General features: G+C 53.1%; 6 protein-coding genes across 6 annotated transcripts, besides 2 other annotated features; all 6 read right to left on the bottom strand.

The window, feature by feature from the left end:
* Positions 1-916: 916 nt before the first annotated feature.
* Positions 917-2665, bottom strand: LPMP_303650 (hypothetical protein; the record flags this gene model as incomplete). The annotated part of the gene is made up of 1 exon (XM_010703085.1): positions 917-2665. One exon carries the CDS (start codon positions 2663-2665, stop codon positions 917-919), a length of 1749 nt encoding a protein of 582 aa, XP_010701387.1.
* Positions 2666-4350: 1685 nt separating this feature from the next.
* On the bottom strand, positions 4351-5679 carry LPMP_303640 (hypothetical protein; the record flags this gene model as incomplete). Its single annotated transcript, XM_010703084.1, has 1 exon — positions 4351-5679. The coding sequence occupies one exon, from the start codon at positions 5677-5679 to the stop codon at positions 4351-4353; it is 1329 nt and encodes a 442-aa protein (XP_010701386.1).
* A 1048-nt stretch (positions 5680-6727) lies between these two features.
* LPMP_303630 (hypothetical protein) lies at positions 6728-7162 on the bottom strand (the record flags this gene model as incomplete). Its single annotated transcript, XM_010703083.1, has 1 exon — positions 6728-7162. The coding sequence occupies one exon, from the start codon at positions 7160-7162 to the stop codon at positions 6728-6730; it is 435 nt and encodes a 144-aa protein (XP_010701385.1).
* Positions 7163-8144: 982 nt separating this feature from the next.
* Positions 8145-8819, bottom strand: LPMP_303620 (V-type ATPase, C subunit, putative; the record flags this gene model as incomplete). Its single annotated transcript, XM_010703082.1, has 1 exon — positions 8145-8819. One exon carries the CDS (start codon positions 8817-8819, stop codon positions 8145-8147), a length of 675 nt encoding a protein of 224 aa, XP_010701384.1.
* An 846-nt stretch (positions 8820-9665) lies between these two features.
* Positions 9666-10280, bottom strand: LPMP_303610 (ribosomal protein L15, putative; the record flags this gene model as incomplete). The annotated part of the gene is made up of 1 exon (XM_010703081.1): positions 9666-10280. One exon carries the CDS (start codon positions 10278-10280, stop codon positions 9666-9668), a length of 615 nt encoding a protein of 204 aa, XP_010701383.1.
* A 958-nt stretch (positions 10281-11238) lies between these two features.
* LPMP_303600 (hypothetical protein) lies at positions 11239-12906 on the bottom strand (the record flags this gene model as incomplete). Its single annotated transcript, XM_010703080.1, has 1 exon — positions 11239-12906. One exon carries the CDS (start codon positions 12904-12906, stop codon positions 11239-11241), a length of 1668 nt encoding a protein of 555 aa, XP_010701382.1.
* A 2493-nt stretch (positions 12907-15399) lies between these two features.
* Positions 15400-15774: a repeat region.
* Positions 15775-16312: 538 nt separating this feature from the next.
* Positions 16313-16685: part of a repeat region that runs on past the window's edge.

The raw sequence follows: 16685 nt of genomic DNA, 5'->3' as shown, positions 1-16685 counted from the left end.
AACACTCGGATACCAGGGTGAGGTGTTCGGCGTCATTACGGACTGCAATGGCGAGAAGGAGAAATAAACAGCTATGAGCTGTTTTGCGATGTACAACGAAGGGTGAAAGCAACAAAAAAGAACTACACCGTGCTCATTAAAAACAAGGTGAAGACATATAACGAGTGCACGTATTCCTTCCTGCGTCCGCGTTCTTCTCGCTGTTATCCTGACCTACTGTCTGCATCTCCTTTCCGATGATTTTTTGAAGCACTCAGGCACATACACAAATTGAGGCATTGAGGTGCACGAGCTTTGCTTTGCCAGAGAAGAACGACCAGTAAAAAGAATGTACTGCGCGGAAGTGTCCGCATAGGGTATCCATACATGTAGAAGATGCAGCAACTTGGTAGTAAAGCATGGAGCTGATTGTGTAGTTGTACCTTCTTGGCGTGTTTCTCTTCACTTCCCTATCGTCACAGACACAGGCAGTAAGACCAAAACGCCTGCAGACACCTCAGCAAAGGATGTTTTAGCAACACCGTGACCAACCCACGGCGCAACAATCCATATGCCAAAGCCGCATTCTCATTCACACAATAGCGATCGCAACCAGGTCTGCGACGCTGGAGAGTGGGGAAGATAGAGGGGTCGCAGACTGGCGTGCTAACAGCATGAAAAACGAAGGAAAAGACGCGGGGAAGCGAGCAAGTGATAAAAGAAAGTGGACAAATACGAAAGGGGAAAAGCCCAAATCACAAAGCAAAAGAAGAGAGAAGAATAGGATTAACAGACACACACGCGAAGGCCTACAGGCACGAGCAGAGATGCTACTGTGATGAACTGGAGCAACGGGCGTGGTGCCAAGGAAACGTCTGCACCACATCATTATTGGGGCGTACTTCTGCGAGGAGGGCCTGCTGCGTAGGTATCGCCACTACTGCGCGTCGCGCTCCACCATTGCACGTCGCAGCTGCTTCATGGCGATGTTGTACCGGTTAGAGAGCGTTTCGTTGCCGTCGCCCTTTATCTTGCTCCCCTTCTCAAACAGCTCCTTTGCTTTCTGCATGTTACCACGGCGGTACTCCATTTCCCCTGTCTCGTAGTACGCGAAGGGCAAGATCATCGAATCCTGTGGGATCTTCTTTTCGTTGTCCAAAATGCTGTTCATGTAGACAAATGCAGCATCGATGTTGTCGCTGCCCTTTTCAATGACACCAGCAAAGAGGTTGTACATGTTCTCCGCTTCCGGTCCGCTCAAATCCTTGCCCTTCGTCACGCGTTTTAGCTCGGCTAGGACGCGGACGCCCTGCGCCTGGTTCATGTGCGCCAGGTCACGGTTGATGTAGAGCATGTACACACCTGAGAGCGGCAGCAACCGTGGGTTCGCCATGACGCGGTTCGCGAACCGCGGTGAGTTGGAATCATTTTTGGACTTAGGGTTGTACATGGAGTCGACCTTTTTAAACCAGAGCATGGCTTCCTGGTCGTCATTCAGCATTACGTAGCACGCTGCCACGGAGAGCACGACTTGCCCGGTGTAAGCAAACTTTTCCTTTGTATTTGACAGGTGATCAAGGATCTTGCGGTACTGCTCCAGCGCCTCGGACCACTGCTGGTCCATGAAGAGAGTGTCGGCGTAGAGGTACTTGATGAGCAGCGGCACAAGGCCGGCTTTCTCGGCATTCTCAGCAGCTAGTGTGATGGAGCGCACCGCCGGTATCACCTCGCCCTTTTTGCGGAAGTAGAAGTTGGCGTAGCCATTGAAGTAAGTGTTGTTCGGGTAGCGCGCGTTCATCGTCTCCAGAATGCGGCGCGCGCGCGACAGGGTTACATCGACGTTGCCGAGGCCTGTCGGAAGGAAAAGGTATAAGGTGCAGAGTACCAGGGCGGCAAACGGAGAGCGGATCGTGTTGCTCTCAAAGACTTCGGTCAGGTACTGCTCACCGAGGTCACGGTCAGAGATGAAGCCGATGATGCTGAGCAACTTCATCAGGTTTGCTGGGACGAGTGCCAGAAAGGCGTAGAAAGTACCGGTGCCGTACTTGATGCACATCTTCAACTCCTGCGGAATCCTGTTCTCGGTGTCTTGCTCCACCTGCTGGATGAGGGAATAGTAGCACCCCCACGCTTTGCGAAGGTTGATGCCCCCCTTGATATAGGAGTTCATCATCAGCTGGCAAATGGAGCGGATAAGGAGCGCGTCGGCATAGATGACATCACACTCGAGCTTCCACGTCTGGTCAAAGTACTCGCCGCACTTGGCCGCATCCTTTTTGCGGGCCTTGAAGGCCTTCTTCCTGCTTTTCTTCACCCCTTTCATATGCTTGCTTGTCGTGTCCTCCTCCTCGGTTTGCTCGTCCTCGTCCTCGTCGGAGAACATGGGGTTGTTGTACTTGGTCGAGGTCGACAAGGAATCCGCTGCTTTGAAGAGGTCCAGCAGATTCTCGCGCTCCTCGTTCGTCGAGCTCATCAGGGACTTGACAAGGCTGACGTTGGCCCATTCGAGAGAGTAGCGCGGGTTCTTGTCCTTCTTTGCGCGCAACAGCTCTAGAGCGCAGTCATACTGGTTATTCCACATCAAGTACACCGCCTTCCCCACGCCATGGTGAATGCTAGGTATGTCAGTGTCGGTACTGATGGCGCTCGCCATGCTACTGGCGTCGGTAGAAACACTGTTGAGCATGTTGGCGGTGACAGATATGAAATACGGGAAGCGAGCCGGGTGAACAAAAAAGATACTCGCGTGGGCAAGGGGGGAGGGAGGGGGGGGGGCGGCGAACGACAGAAACAATGAGAACCACTAGTGGCACTCCCTAGTCAAAGCGGAAGCGAGAATGACGCTGAGGGTAACGACACTGCAGACGTGGACAAGAGAAACAAGCAGAAGAGGTGGTTAAAACGAGAAGGAACGTGCGGAGACAAGAAGAAGTCGAGGAGAGGAGGCTCAATGATAGGAGAAAAGGGGGAAATGATGCAATGCATTCAAAGCAAAAAAAAAAACAGAGAGCTTGCCGAAGGTTAGAGCTGGGTGTATAACGAGGCACGAGTAAGCGCCGGCTTGAACGCAAGATGGCTGATCGCACACAGTATGGTCGCCTGCTTGAGTGAATAGCACTTCAAAGCACGTGTCACAGCGTGCCTACACAAAGAAAACCAGCTCCGATGAGTAAAACAACAAACAATATGCGCCCCCCCCCAGTGAACACCATGAGACGGGATGAAGAGGTTGTTGGAGAAGGGGAGAATGGGTAGGTGGAGTTTCTGCGAAGAAGTATAAGAGTGATGCAACCCGGCGATTGCGGAAGCGCGGTGTTGTTCCTGCCGCGATGGATCACTCCAGCACGGAGACCCATCTTCTAGGGTGAATCACAGGACGATGAATCAGTCATTGGGACGAGCAGTGCCATCGCTCTAGCGGCTCTCTTCACTGGGTAAGGGAAAGGCAAGGCGGGACTTCATGTCCGATTGAGTCAGTGGAGAGGAGGGAAGCGCACTACACGCTGTCTTCCGTCACATAAGCGTGATGCGTTCACTTGGTACGATACGGTTAGTCCAGTTTGTGTCGCTATTCAGAGACCCATCACACCACTCATAGAGCCAAGAAAAGAAGAGAGAAAAAGGTCACTAGCACAACCGAAAAGCCAGAGAAGAGAGACGGTACAAAGGTGAGAAACGAAGAGGGGAGGCAGGAGAGACACCCGCAAAAGATAACCAAATCGGCCGCCGCACCACCACAAAAGCACAATGGCAGAACAACGGCAAAGCCGGATGATGGTGAGCAGCTTGAAAAATGACCGCGAACCCACATACACCAGTAGAGGACGGCCTCGCCGCCTTGATACAATCACGTCCGCAGCGTCTCCGTACTCTCTCGCGCTGTTTCGTTCGTGTCGATAGATGATGATGGGCGTGAGAGTGCGGTGGTGACGCAGCAAAGCTAAACCATAGAGATTCAGCTGCCTCTGTACCCTTCACGACACGAATACACACATACACGGAGAGAGAGAGAATCCGCTACCACTTCTCCGTCGATTCAAGCGGAATACCGACGGGACCCAAGAGTGATGTGACGGTGCTCCACAAAAAGAGACCAACACAAACGTCGCGCGCCACCTGCAGAGCGTCACAGCAAGTATGCCAACCGGCGGAAAAAAAAAAGACGTTGAGCATATTCAAGCAAAAGCGAAGACAGTTGGAAAACACACAAGAAATGGAGAGTGGGTAACGCCCCACGCACGTATGTTGCAACACCGTGTCTGCCCCTGATAGACTCCGAAGAGGCACAACATCGACACAATAATATCACGGGCAAATAAAAAAAGAACAGAGTACAGGCTCACTCGGCTGACTGTCGATACAAAAATGCAACTACGAGCCCTCTTTTGTGCTCTTTGCAAAGAGTTCTGTCTCATGGAAGAGCCTAAGGCAGCGTTTACGCTCCTCGCGCACCCACTTAAGCGCCTGCACACGCTGCTGTTCCTGGGATGCCACCAACTCCGACGCGCAGTTATCCAGCTCCTGGATCGCCGCAGTGCACTCCCCAGCCAACCGCTCTAGCCGGGTCGTGAGCTCGGCAGTGACCTCCTCCTTCTCCTTGGCAGAAATAGTGAGAATGCTGACAGTGCGCGCCGCCCTCTCCTTCTCAGTGAGCAGTAGATTGTAGATGCCAGGGTGAATCTGTTCCTGGGCTGGTATGATCTTCTCAATGTCGTAGAGCTCCTCCTGGCTCTCCGGCACTTCCAGCTCGCCCAGCGACGAGCCGAGCGCCACAATCCTGTCGACTTCGCGAGAAAGTCCGTTGCTCTTGAGCGCCTTGTCAACAACCTTCGCGCGCTCCTCCAGCTGCGCGATGCGGTAGTCCTGCGCCTTGATGACGCGCTCCTGCGGGACACGCTGCTCATTCACAGTCTGTTCCTTCTCCCCCTTGATCACGGTGTGGTCCTCATCAATTATTTTGCGTGCCAGCGACTCGGACGGATTCGGCCGCGCCTCAAGCCAAGCGTCCGCATCCTGCATATCAGCATTCAGACGCTCCAACTCCTCCTTCGCAATGATTGTATCGCGGTCTACAACACGAATTTGGTTGTACAAAGCATCTACTTCGTCGATGGTGGAGCGGCGCTTTTCCACAAGGTTGGTAAGCGTTATGATGGCAGCACCCTTCCTTTCTACAATGGCCTTGGCTGCCTTGACTTCGTGCTCAACGAGGCGCTTGCGCGCCTCCAGCTCTGCAAGAGAGACTTCCGTCTTGTAATCCTGCAACCTCATGGCGTCCGCACACTGACGATCTGTGAACCACTTGAGGTTAATACCAGCTTTTTCACTTATCTTCTTCGTCTTCTGCAGGAACATCTTGTGCTCCTTCTCCTGCTCACGAATTAGGCGGTTCAGCAGTTGGACATCGGCGCGGTCCTTCTGATTCTGAGAATCGATTGCCTTCTTTGCAATATCCAGCTGAATCATGATGTTGCCGTACTGCTCCACTGAAATGCTTTTGATTGACTTTCGCGGCCTCCTGCCGCAGTAGTCGAGCACGGGATAAGAAGCGAGCAGCTGGTCCTCGCACCCTCGCGGTTTCGCGGAGGCCATGAAGGACTGCAGCTCATTCTTCTCCCGCTCCAGAGCAGCGATCTCGCGTTCGCGCATGGCGATGCTCATTTCAACCCCGCGCTCGCGAGCAGCCTTTACTGTCTTCATCTTGGCGCTTGCGTGCTCGTATCCGGGATGGAGTCAATCCGCTCTTGAGGGGATGCGTTGCAGAGCACACTCTGGAAGAGAAAGCGCACGAGGTGCCCAGCCGTTGGAGTCCTTTTACCTGGTTTTTGGTAGTGTTTGGAAGTCAGCGTTGTTCTCTTCAAGTTTTCTACCTTCGGGCTTGAGGAAGAAGAATAGAGTGAGAGCAGCCGAAACAAGACGCTTGAAGTGTTCCTACGCGTGGTGACGGCGACTGTAAAGACATGAAGAGAGTACAGAGAGTCTCGCAGAACACAAGGGCCGACGATAGTTGAGTGTGAAGCATACACGCACGTATGCACAGACGCACACAAATGAGACAAGGCGATAAAACCGAAGAGACCAAGACGAAGACAGGAAGGAGTGCAAATCAGAGGTAAAAGAAGAGAAGCGCGTGTCGCGCAGTGCGCTGTTACAGCGCAGTCCAATAAATCATGAGAGGATCCGCCGCGCTGTAGCGTCGACAACGCAAACGCAGCTGCCAATGAGAGGAGCTGAAACACGTACTGATGTTATTCTCAGCCGACGTGCCACAGCACACTTATGCAGGCACACGCACACAGAGCAAAAGACTCTTTGGTACCGCTGGCTGCCTTGAGACAAGGCCATGTGATGACATGGCCCGAAACACATCCACATAACTCCCCACCTGCAATGTAGACGCTAGCAGAGCGCCAAAAGGGGAGCTTCTGAGAAAAGACGCGAGAAAGAAAAGTACACGATGTCATCCTCGGCTCACTCAAGAAATGGCAGCATATATATATATATATATATATATACTGTGCAACAGACAGTGGCAGTGGTCCATACATTGATCCCTCTTGCCAATGCGACGACGATAGACACGGTGAGTACGCACTGGTGCCCCTTTGAAGCACCATCTTTTCCTCCCCACTAGCACTGACCACAGCACGCGGGCGTCAGCCCTGCACCACCGCCACGGCACACAAAAATACCCCCCCCCTCCTCCTTCCTCTCCTCTCCCCCAGCCCAGTACACTTTCCCTCGCCTGTCACAGCTGCTGCATCAAGACTACGAGAATCACTTTATTGTCGCGAATCACAATCGTCTCCTTCACGCACGTTTTCTGCATGGAGAGCTTCACTATGTTTGCAATTGTGCCATCTCGCTCGAAGCACGCGTACCTTTGCGCGTCGTATCCATCGTGGTCAAGCACCGTCGAGTCGCTGGCACCTGAGCCATCGAGGTGCAGGCTCAAGTCCGCGTCCAGGCAATGCTGCACTTGTCGCCAGCGATTGAAATTCTTCGTGAAGTGCAGAAAGCGCACGTTATCCCGCAGAAACGTCACAACGTTATCCTTCCCTTCGACCACACCAAGCCACGTGAGGTAGATGATGTCCTCAGAGAGATAGTTAAATGCGGCATCGAGATCGCCCCTGTTAATCAGTTCAGTGTATCGCTGCAGCACTAGCTGTGACGCAGCCATCTGCCGCCGTTGCACCTCCTCGGATACACAAATGACCTGTTGCCGGTGTAAGCCCTACTCACCTTGGAAGTGATTTTTTCCGCTGCCGCAGACCCCATATCATACACAACAAGCAGCACAAAAGGAGGAAAGGCGAGTTGAGTGAGAGAACGACAGGGGCGCGTGCGTTTCCCAGGAGAAAGCACAGTCGTGAGCAACTTTAGAGATCCATATCGCCTTCACACTAGTCGATGAAAGAGGAAAGGCGTTCCTCCGGAAGCGGTGAACATAGTCGCGACGCGCACAGTCGCCCCCACTGCATCGGCCATTCTCTTTCTCTCTCCATAGAACGAGGAGTGCTACTCAGCAGAGCAGAAGCGACGACGTGATTTGCAAAAAGAGGCAGTGCTGGTTTGTCCATGCGCCGAGCAGCTAGCGAAAGCGTGAGTATACGAGCCGCGCTTCTTTCAGCCGTCCATCCAGCATCGCTCTGCATTGTTGCTGCCTATTCTTCCTCTTTGCCGCTAGTGAAGTACTGCAAACAAGAGATACACACACAACTCAAGCAACCATGGCGACCGCGCACGCCATCACACAAACAAAATGGGTGTCCACCCAACACCGCCCATTCACACAGACACGCGCCCCCGTTCATCACCCAAGAGAAAAGAAGAGCGACACAACATTAGTAACGGAGGCACACTACAGCTCTTACGCGCTTCTTTCGTGCTCAGCGATAAGACTCTACCGCGACCCCCGACGAAAGGAGAAGAGCACAAATCAGAGAACAGCAAAACACAAAACGAAAACAGAACAGAGCAAGTCAGACTCCACAGCGCGTGGTCCTGCGGACAGGAGAAGAGGAGGATGCGATGCGGTGTTCTTTCTCTCCGTGAGAATTTTGATGTCGGACTAAGAGCCATGCACCCTCCCCACCACTGACGGCACTGCTGCTCGCAGTATTTTCTTCGTCTTCCCTTTGTCTTGCCTCTCCACCGTCGAGCTACTGCATTTGAACCTTCTGTGCCATCAGAATGCCCGTAATGACCGCAAAGATACCAAGCGCCGAAGCGAAAATCTCAATCACGAGCACCTTCACAAATAAGCTGCTGCTGTGCGCATCGGCAATAGCACAACTGCTGCCGACAATGCCGACCGAGATACCGCACGCCATGTTACCGATGCCTACCGCGATGCCGGCAGCGAAGAGGGTGTAGCCGCCGGCGATGGTCTCATAGGTGTAGGTGCCGTTGCTACCGACGGATAAATTGCTCGCCTGTATCTTGCCCATCATGATGATGGCAAGAATAACACCGTAGATCGCCACGGCCTCGCAGAAAATTATGGAGATGAGGTTCTTGCTCCGGATTTCTGGAGCCCGGATAGCCGCACCGCTGATCGACGCACCACTTGTTAGAATGCCCCATGCGGCGCCGAGAATGGAGAGCGCGATGCCGATGCCGGTCCCCATCGAGGCCCACACATATGGCGACACAGCCGCCAGGATGCTCCACAGCGCTGAGAAGGGGGGGAAGACAGTGCCACAGAGGGCAGGGATGATGCCAAAAAGGACAATTACGACGATGAGGATATACCGAGTGAGGCTCCCCACCACATACAGTGCGTCATCGGGCGGCAGACGCGTTGGCGTCGGAAGCACTTCCGCCTCCACCGGCATTTCGGCTCCTTCTAGCTAGGTCAGCAGGATGAAAACAAAAGACTCAATTCTACCTCCTAGGTGACACTGTCGACCCTAGCGAGACTGTGCCAAAGAGGAGTAGGAGAGGTCCCCCTGCACTGGGGTACGACCAATACACGCTGAGATACTAATGAAACGGAACGAGTGAAAAGAAGCAGAAACCGCGCCTCGCCGCCCCGCGCAGGCGAACAGACAAGGCGAGAGTGGGTGAGAATGGCCCAGGTCGCAAGATGCAGTCCGTGAAGTCCTCCTCTATGGCGTGCCGCCCCGTATCTCCTCTGTGGTGGTTGACTGTAAGTGGTGAAGAAAGACTGAGACCCAGTGCTGACAATGAACGCGGACGGTGGAGAGCGATACCGACAGATACGCAGTGGAGCTCAGGCATGCGTGAAGGAGGCTTCACGGAACCACCAGCCAATCAGATAGAAAAGAGGAGAGAAGGAAGACACCAACAGTCCTAGTACAAACTAGCGGTGGCAACGCGCATAACATAATGCAGGGTCGAAAACCTGCTCACCGCGCCGACTGCATCACGCGACGCAGCATGAGTCAACTAGTATAGTTGCAGTGGCAAGAGCACACTCGCACGCACACACGCGAGAGCACGGCATCGAGTGAGAGAGCTCGGGGGGACGAAAAGAGAAACAATGGTCTTTATGGCAAAAGACATGTTTCTTTGTAGCTGGGCCGCTGCCAGGCCAGTACATGTACAACGGGTCCCACCGAGGCCTTGTTAGCCTGTTGTTTGAAATTGCATCAAATGAAAAAGAAAATGCAAAACAAATGAAAGCGCATGTACGAGAGTCCGTAGCACCATGAACCGAGTTAACGCTTGCGCAGAAACACAATGCGGTTGTTGCGGCGCCACGCAGCGCGGTACGACGGGCGCAGCTTGGAGGCCTTGTGGCCCTTGTGACGCAGACCACGGTGCTTGCGGCCAGCAGAAGTCAGACCGCGCTGCTCACGGTGCTTGTGCACAGAGTTGACGATCCAGTTGATGCGGGGATCGCGGCGGATGGTCTTGCACATCGGGTCTACGGCAATGACCTCATACCACTTGAACGTGGAGTCCATATTCACCCAGTACGAGTTCAGCACGCGCAGGTTGCCGAAGCGCTTGCCCAGACGCTGCTCCGCAACGGCTTGGTTGTTTTTGTTCAGCTTCATGCCGAGCACACCGCTGGTCTTCGGCTTACCGTATGTGATACCTTTGTGGGCTGGACGTTTGCGGCCACCACGGCGCACGCGCACGCGGAACACGCAGAAGCCCTGCTTCGTCTTGTAGCCAAGCATGCGGGCCTTCTCCGGGCGCGTGGGGCGGCGCAGGCGCACCACCGTATGCTGGTGACGGTACTCCCACGAGCGGATACGCTGGATGAAGCGCATCACATCGGAAGACTTCTTCTTCCACAGCTCGTTCAAGTACATGAATGCACCCATTGTTGCGGCGCTACTACTTACGCTGATTGCTGGCGTGGCATTGACAGAAAAGCAACGAGGTAAAAAAGAAGAAGAGAAGTGGCCAGCGAAGGATGTACGGCGTACGAGTGGAACGAAAGATCAAAAAGGCACAGGGAGACGGGGCATGGGAAAAAGATGTGAGCACGAGGTGGATGGAAGCGTGAACGATAGCATGACAAAGCGCCGGATAAGCAGTGCAGCGTCGAAGTCGAAGAGGCACTAGATGACCCCCCCCCCTGTTGAGCCTTCAAAAGACCGCAATGGCACCGTGGAGACACGGGGAGAGGCGAGGGCGCAGGTGTGTAACGGAGCGTTCAGGGATCGAGAGACGAACCAACAACTCTCTCGGAAAAGCGAAAGTAGGTGGTGATGGAGAGACGCTTACACCTCGCCGGGACACGGATGCGCACACAGTGGTCAACATCGCTCTCTCTACTAAGCCACCTGCGAACCAAAAGAGGATGAAATGATGCGGCATACGAGGAGGGGGGTTCGACCTCCCTTCTGGTCTCACTGCCCCTTATCCGCTCCATCCGTCGCTCTCTTCATGCAGTTTGTGTAGGATTCAGCTCTCAACATAACACGTTAGCTAGTCGCCTACACACGCACACAACATACACCCGGCGATGAAGGGAACAACGTGCAGGATCTACTGTACATCTCAGCAACCGAGAGAAGGGAAGGCCAAGGTCAGGCAATCAAGAAAAAGAAAAGCTGAAACCACAGCATCGGAAAGGAGGAAGGGTGAGGAGAAGATACGCATGGAGAAGGCGCACACAAGACAGCGTATGATCGTACACTTGTTGCGTGCCGGATAGCAGGCAGTGACAGGGGTGCAAAGGAGAGACTAAAAGTCGGCACTTTTCTGGCGCAAGTGAAGAGGAACAGCGTGCATCTCTGCTGCTGTGGGTAAGGAAGAAAATGACGCTCCAGTCCTTCAATCATCACACCCATCAATCAGGTCCGACATTCTTTTTACGTATACGCACACCTCATGCACGCGCCGTCGGTGGCGGTCCTGCTCCGTGTCCACAATAGAACTTGTCCGCGTGTTTACCAAGACCTCCTCTGCCTTGAGGTGGTACATTTCAAGCTCCTCGACACGTTTGCGTCGCAGCTCGCACCACTCGTTCACAGTGCGCTGATACTCTTCCTTGTTCTCGAGAAAGGCAAGCATGGCATCGCCTTGGCCTGCGTAGTGTAACGTCGGCTCTGCACTGTCACCTTTGCGCCGCTGCTCAAAGACAGTATCAAAGATGTGCCGCACTGTCACCTGAAAGTCCGTCTCAAGGCGAAGCAGCGCTTCAAAAGAGCTCTGAAGCACCACCTCCACCCCATCCGCCTTCCACTTTGCGATAGTGTTGCTGTGCAGCACCTCGAGCACGTCGTACTGATGCGCCTCTTGCTCTAAAAGATCTTCCTTCAGCTTCTCCAGAGCCGCGTGCAGCGACCTGGCCACTTGAGAGGGAAGCCGCTTCGTCGATCCCAGTGGTGGTTGGGCAGCGCCTTTGAGAATGTGTCCCTTCGCAACTGCCTCGAGCCGCTGAATGGAGGCCTGCGACAAAGCGCCGCAGTCGTGTAGTGTGTAGGCGACAGCCTGGCGATAGGCCGCGTCATCAGCGTCGCGGCGCTCACGGATGCCCTTCATGGCGGCGGTGAGCTGCTTCAGTTGCTCGTTGAACTCCGCTTGATACCGCTCCAGCGGCTCCTTTGCAACTGAGTACAGCGCCTCGCTTCGGAGAATGGCCTCCATGTTCCGACCTTCAGGATGGAGACGGAGTAGCTCATCAAATAGCGTCACCTCGTTCGGGCAGTTGTACTGCTGGTATGACGACGCGATGATCTCTTGATCTGCCCGTGCCTTCTCTGCTGCAGCACGAGCTTCGTCCTCCTCGTCCACCGGGAGCAAATTCTCGCGAAACGCCTCGCGTGCCTTTGCAGCCTCATCCTTCTTCACAAGGTGTCCATCAAAAAACTTCAGCCCACGCACAAACGCAAGCACTCGAGACCGGTAGTGTGGCAAAGTAGCTAACGGACACTCCTTCAACGTCAGCACCTGTAGGTGCCGCAGGTGGTGCAAATAATGTAGGGTCTCATCCATGTTCTCGAGTGCATTGCGGCCTAAACTAAGCGTGTTCAGCTCTGGTAAACACGACAGTCCGTCTAAGGCAGTAATTTTATTCGCGTAGAGGGAGAGGCAGTTGAGATGCTGTAGCGACTGCAGCCCTTCGATCACTTCGATGGCGTTGTAGCTCAAATCCAGCCACTCAAGATGCACGAGGCTCTCGAGGTTCTCAATACGGCAGATTCGGTTGTTATCCAGGTGCAGCTTTGTCAAAGAGCGCAGGGAGCTCAGGTTTTCGATACGCTTGATGCCGCGAAACGAAAGAAGAAGTGTCTGCACGTCCTCTAACGCGATGCCAGCCGCCTCCCTCCGCACCTTCTTCTCACAAAGTGCCTTTTCCTGATTACCAACGACGCGAACCCGATCCTCCTCGGTGGTTAACGACGGTTTGAATGCTATGGCGCTACGAATTAGAGCCTCATTGACGACCACTTCCTTCTGCGGCGCCGTCAGTGGATAAACCTCGAATCCTTTGGGCATGCCTCCACGCTCCTCCAGCGACAAAAGCCCACACACACACACAATCCAAGACGGCGGCGGTGTGAGGGGGCACACAGGAGTGACAAAGAGGAGAACAAACGGGCACCCCGTCAGTTGAGACAGCGACCCAGAAAGGAAAAAAATTAAGCGCAGCGATAACCGCGAAGCCAACGATTGGATGTACACGGGCCTGTGCAGGTGTATATTGGTGTCGAGAGAGAGAGAGAGTCACGCTTTGGCACAGACAGGCCTCAGCGCGAGCGCGTGGTAAAGGGAAGTAGGTCATGGGAAAGAGAAGATGGAGCTGTAACTTGAAGGGTGAAGAGAAGCACACAGGAAAAAAACTCGCTCTGCAGTGTAGAGACAGCGTTAAATAGTCGTGAGACCTCTGTTCCTTTCAAACTGCTCGACCTCCCTGGTGTTGGACAGTGACTCCGAGACTATCTGCAGCAGAGGGCCTTGCACTACGCGAGATAAGATGTTGCACCCGTGAAGAGTGGGTAGATCACGCTGTTGGCACAGCACCAATCCGACACTCTGTTTCGTACGTTGCTTTCTTTTTTTCGTTTGCATGTATGTGTGCTTAACAAGAAAAGGATCCGTGAAAGCCTCGAAGGGGGAGGAAGTAAACACTACAATCTGCGCATGTGTCAACGCGAGCGATAAACAGCGGAGAAGATGGGCAGAAGTAGCAACGCTGCCCTCAACCGTCGAAAAAAGAAAAGCCAAAGCACCACGAAATGAGCCGAAAATAAAAAAAAAAAAAAAACAGAAAAAAGAGAGTGAGGAGGGGGGCAGCGGAAAAAGGGGCAGGCTTCTATCTCGCAAGCCCTACCATATGACAGAGGTAGTCTCGCGGATGTAAGCTGTCGATCTATCTGCAAGGTTTTTCTTGGGACTAATGGAAGAAGGTAGAGACCTTACGGTCGGTTGTCTTTGCGTGAGCCACATAACTTTAGCACTGTAGGCGCCCTTTGATAGGAAAGGGACGACCAAAGGAGAGAGAGAGAGAGAGCGTCGCCTAGCAAACGGAAATATCGGAGCGTGGCCAAGCGAGAAGAACACAAAACGAAAAACAGATGAACAAAAAAAAACACAAAAAAGTGTCAGGCCCCTTTTGTGTCCGCTTTTTAGGTCGGAGACGAGGAGGGCAACCACAGCCGAAAAGAAGAAAATAGGGGGCGGCGCACAACAGCGAATAAGTCCGATGGGCACGAGAACAAGAGAACGGAGAAAGTGTATGTGGGTACTGGGAAAGAGGGGAGGGAGAAGCAGAGAGATGATAAGCGAGAGGGACAGGCACACGCACACAAACTTGTCACACGGATAAAGCAGCACGAAAAGAAGGAGGAAAAAGTGAACGAAAAGTGAAGCGGGGGCTAGACGGAACAAAAAAAAAGACAAAAACGCGCACCGAACACCGCCCCCTAAAGGCAGAAGAGAGAAGTACGCAAAAGCACAATAAATCAAAAGAAAGGGGGAGACAAGACACGAACTTTACAGTGCGAGAACACCAACACAAGAAAGAAACAAGGCAACGGTGAAAACAAAATTTGACAGGAAAACGCACAACAGAAAACAGCTCACAGTGGGATTTTCTCGGTGCGTGGGTGGCTGTCATTCAGTTTGCTTTGAGTAGTAGAAGGGGAAAGAGAGCCAAAGAACGCCCGTCTAGTGAGGAGGAAAGGGAAAAGAAAAAGCGAAGGGGGAGTGTTGAGGTAACGCGCAGCAAGCAGAAAAGTAGCTGAGTATACACGAATGAATCGATGCTGTGGCGCGCTCACTAACCAACGCAAAACCACGCACATTAGACTCGTGCGCCCGCACACTCCGTTGAGGCAAGCGCAACACGCGGAAACGGCTCTCAACAGAGAAAAGAGCCTCGATGTAACGGCTTAGTGCACAGTGAAACCGAGATGGATTTACAAATAATAATACTAAATCATTAACACAAAGAAACAAAAACTTAGGAGAAACGGTTAATAGCGAAGCAATAAAAAAAGAAAAACAGAGCAGCCACGTCGAGCAGAAAGTAGTGGTATCACCGGCACTGCAGTCCAGTGTGATGAGAGAGAGAGAGAGAGACTATAGAGTGCGCCGAAAGCACGCAAGGGCGCGACGTCGCTTTGTTTCGTCGGTTCCTTAAGAGAATGCGAAAGATGAAGAGAGAGCGAAATCACCACGAGTATATCAGCGTTTCATTAAGCTGGTTAGATGACATCACCTAATGACACTCAGTGAGATTTACGGTACGCTAATATACCCCTGCATTTTTATTACCCCTTCGACCGTAGAGAATAACATTGAGTTCTTTAAGTCAGAACTCAACCTGTTAGTTTGCTTACCGTGGCATTAGCCGCTGTACGTCACTGAAGTAGAATAGCGAGTGGACTTCATGTGCTTGGCTATTCTCCTCATGTGCTTTCCAGCAAGTTGTCACCGAAAATAAAAAGTAGAAAAAAACACAAATGTTCTTTGACGTATCGCCTGACGACGAACAAGTCAGCAAATATGCGCCCACCATGAGATATCGGCAATGCCACTGCGTTGCACTGCAGTTCTGTTAAGGAGCCGAACCAACCCACACCGCTGCATGCCGCTACGTTCAATTGCAATTCTACTGCACACAGCGCATGTCGGGTGCAGGACTACGCTCGACACCACTGCAGCACAGCAAATGCAGGAAAAGTGTGTAGGACTTGCGAATATTCACTGAATCCTCGACGCGATTCGCAGTGTGCCGATCCGAGCGTGATCATGGCCGCACGTCCCTTCTGCGCAGCGCCAGCCACGCCATGTCCGCCGGCACCAAGAGTCGGCAGCCACACACACACCCGAGCCCAGGCTACAGGCTGCTGGGCGTCCCCAGAGTGTGTGTGTGTGCGGGTACGACACTCGGATACCAGGGTGAGGTGTTCGGCGTCATTACGGACTGCAATGGCGAGAAAAACGGAAGAGAAAAGTCTAAAAGCGGCGAATTACAAATAAATCGAAAAGAGAAACTGAGAAAAAAAAACAAAGCAAATTGGCAAAGAGGAGTAAAGAAGTTAGAAGACAAAAGCCTCGCAGTGTGTTATACGTGTCGTAACAGAAAATCACGCTGATAAGAGTATTAAATGGGGGGGGGCAGAAACGCACGTCTCTCAGGAAGACCATACAGGAGCGAAGGACAACAATGCGCGCCTGTTGAAGCATGGCTACAACAAACGAGCACGTACAGAAAAGGTGTGCTTTGCTCCATTACGAGGAGCCCCGCTTTCCTTTGCTGCTCCCTTTGCTCCACTGGTCTGCTTCGTAGCTCTACGTGTCGTAGTACTGCATGAGCCGAAAAGAAAAAGGTCTGATGAGGAGATTAAAGAAGAACACGGCGGTGCGCCATTTTATTTTTCGCTCTTCGCTGGGGAGACCCGGATGATGAGGGACATCTGAGCACGGTACTTAGGACGACTGTCCAGTCTTTGTAAAGAGAAGCCAAGCAACCTCCTTCTCCCATATCCCTGCCACATGCCGAGTCACTACTGGTGCTGGCAGGGTCAGGTACCTAAGACGTGGGTAAACCAGGGCGATATCACCCTACTGACTTTGGCAGCCAGGTCGTGGATGGCGCGGCGTCGGGGAGACCTGCGACAGTGAGCACAGATGTACGATCTAACTGACGGGCAGCGTATCAGCGGCACTCGAACGTAACCCACCTGATCCTTACCACCTACAGATGTGGGGAATTCGGATAATCCCGAGAGATGCGCCACGTGGCGATCGGCATGTTGGACGCGACTGTG

This window comes from Leishmania panamensis (genome assembly GCF_000755165.1).
Source record: "Leishmania panamensis strain MHOM/PA/94/PSC-1 chromosome 30 sequence".
Classification (NCBI taxonomy): Eukaryota; Euglenozoa; class Kinetoplastea; order Trypanosomatida; family Trypanosomatidae; genus Leishmania; species Leishmania panamensis.
The sequence above is the reverse complement of the archived record's forward strand: the minus strand, read 5'-3'. Positions and strand labels throughout refer to the sequence as shown.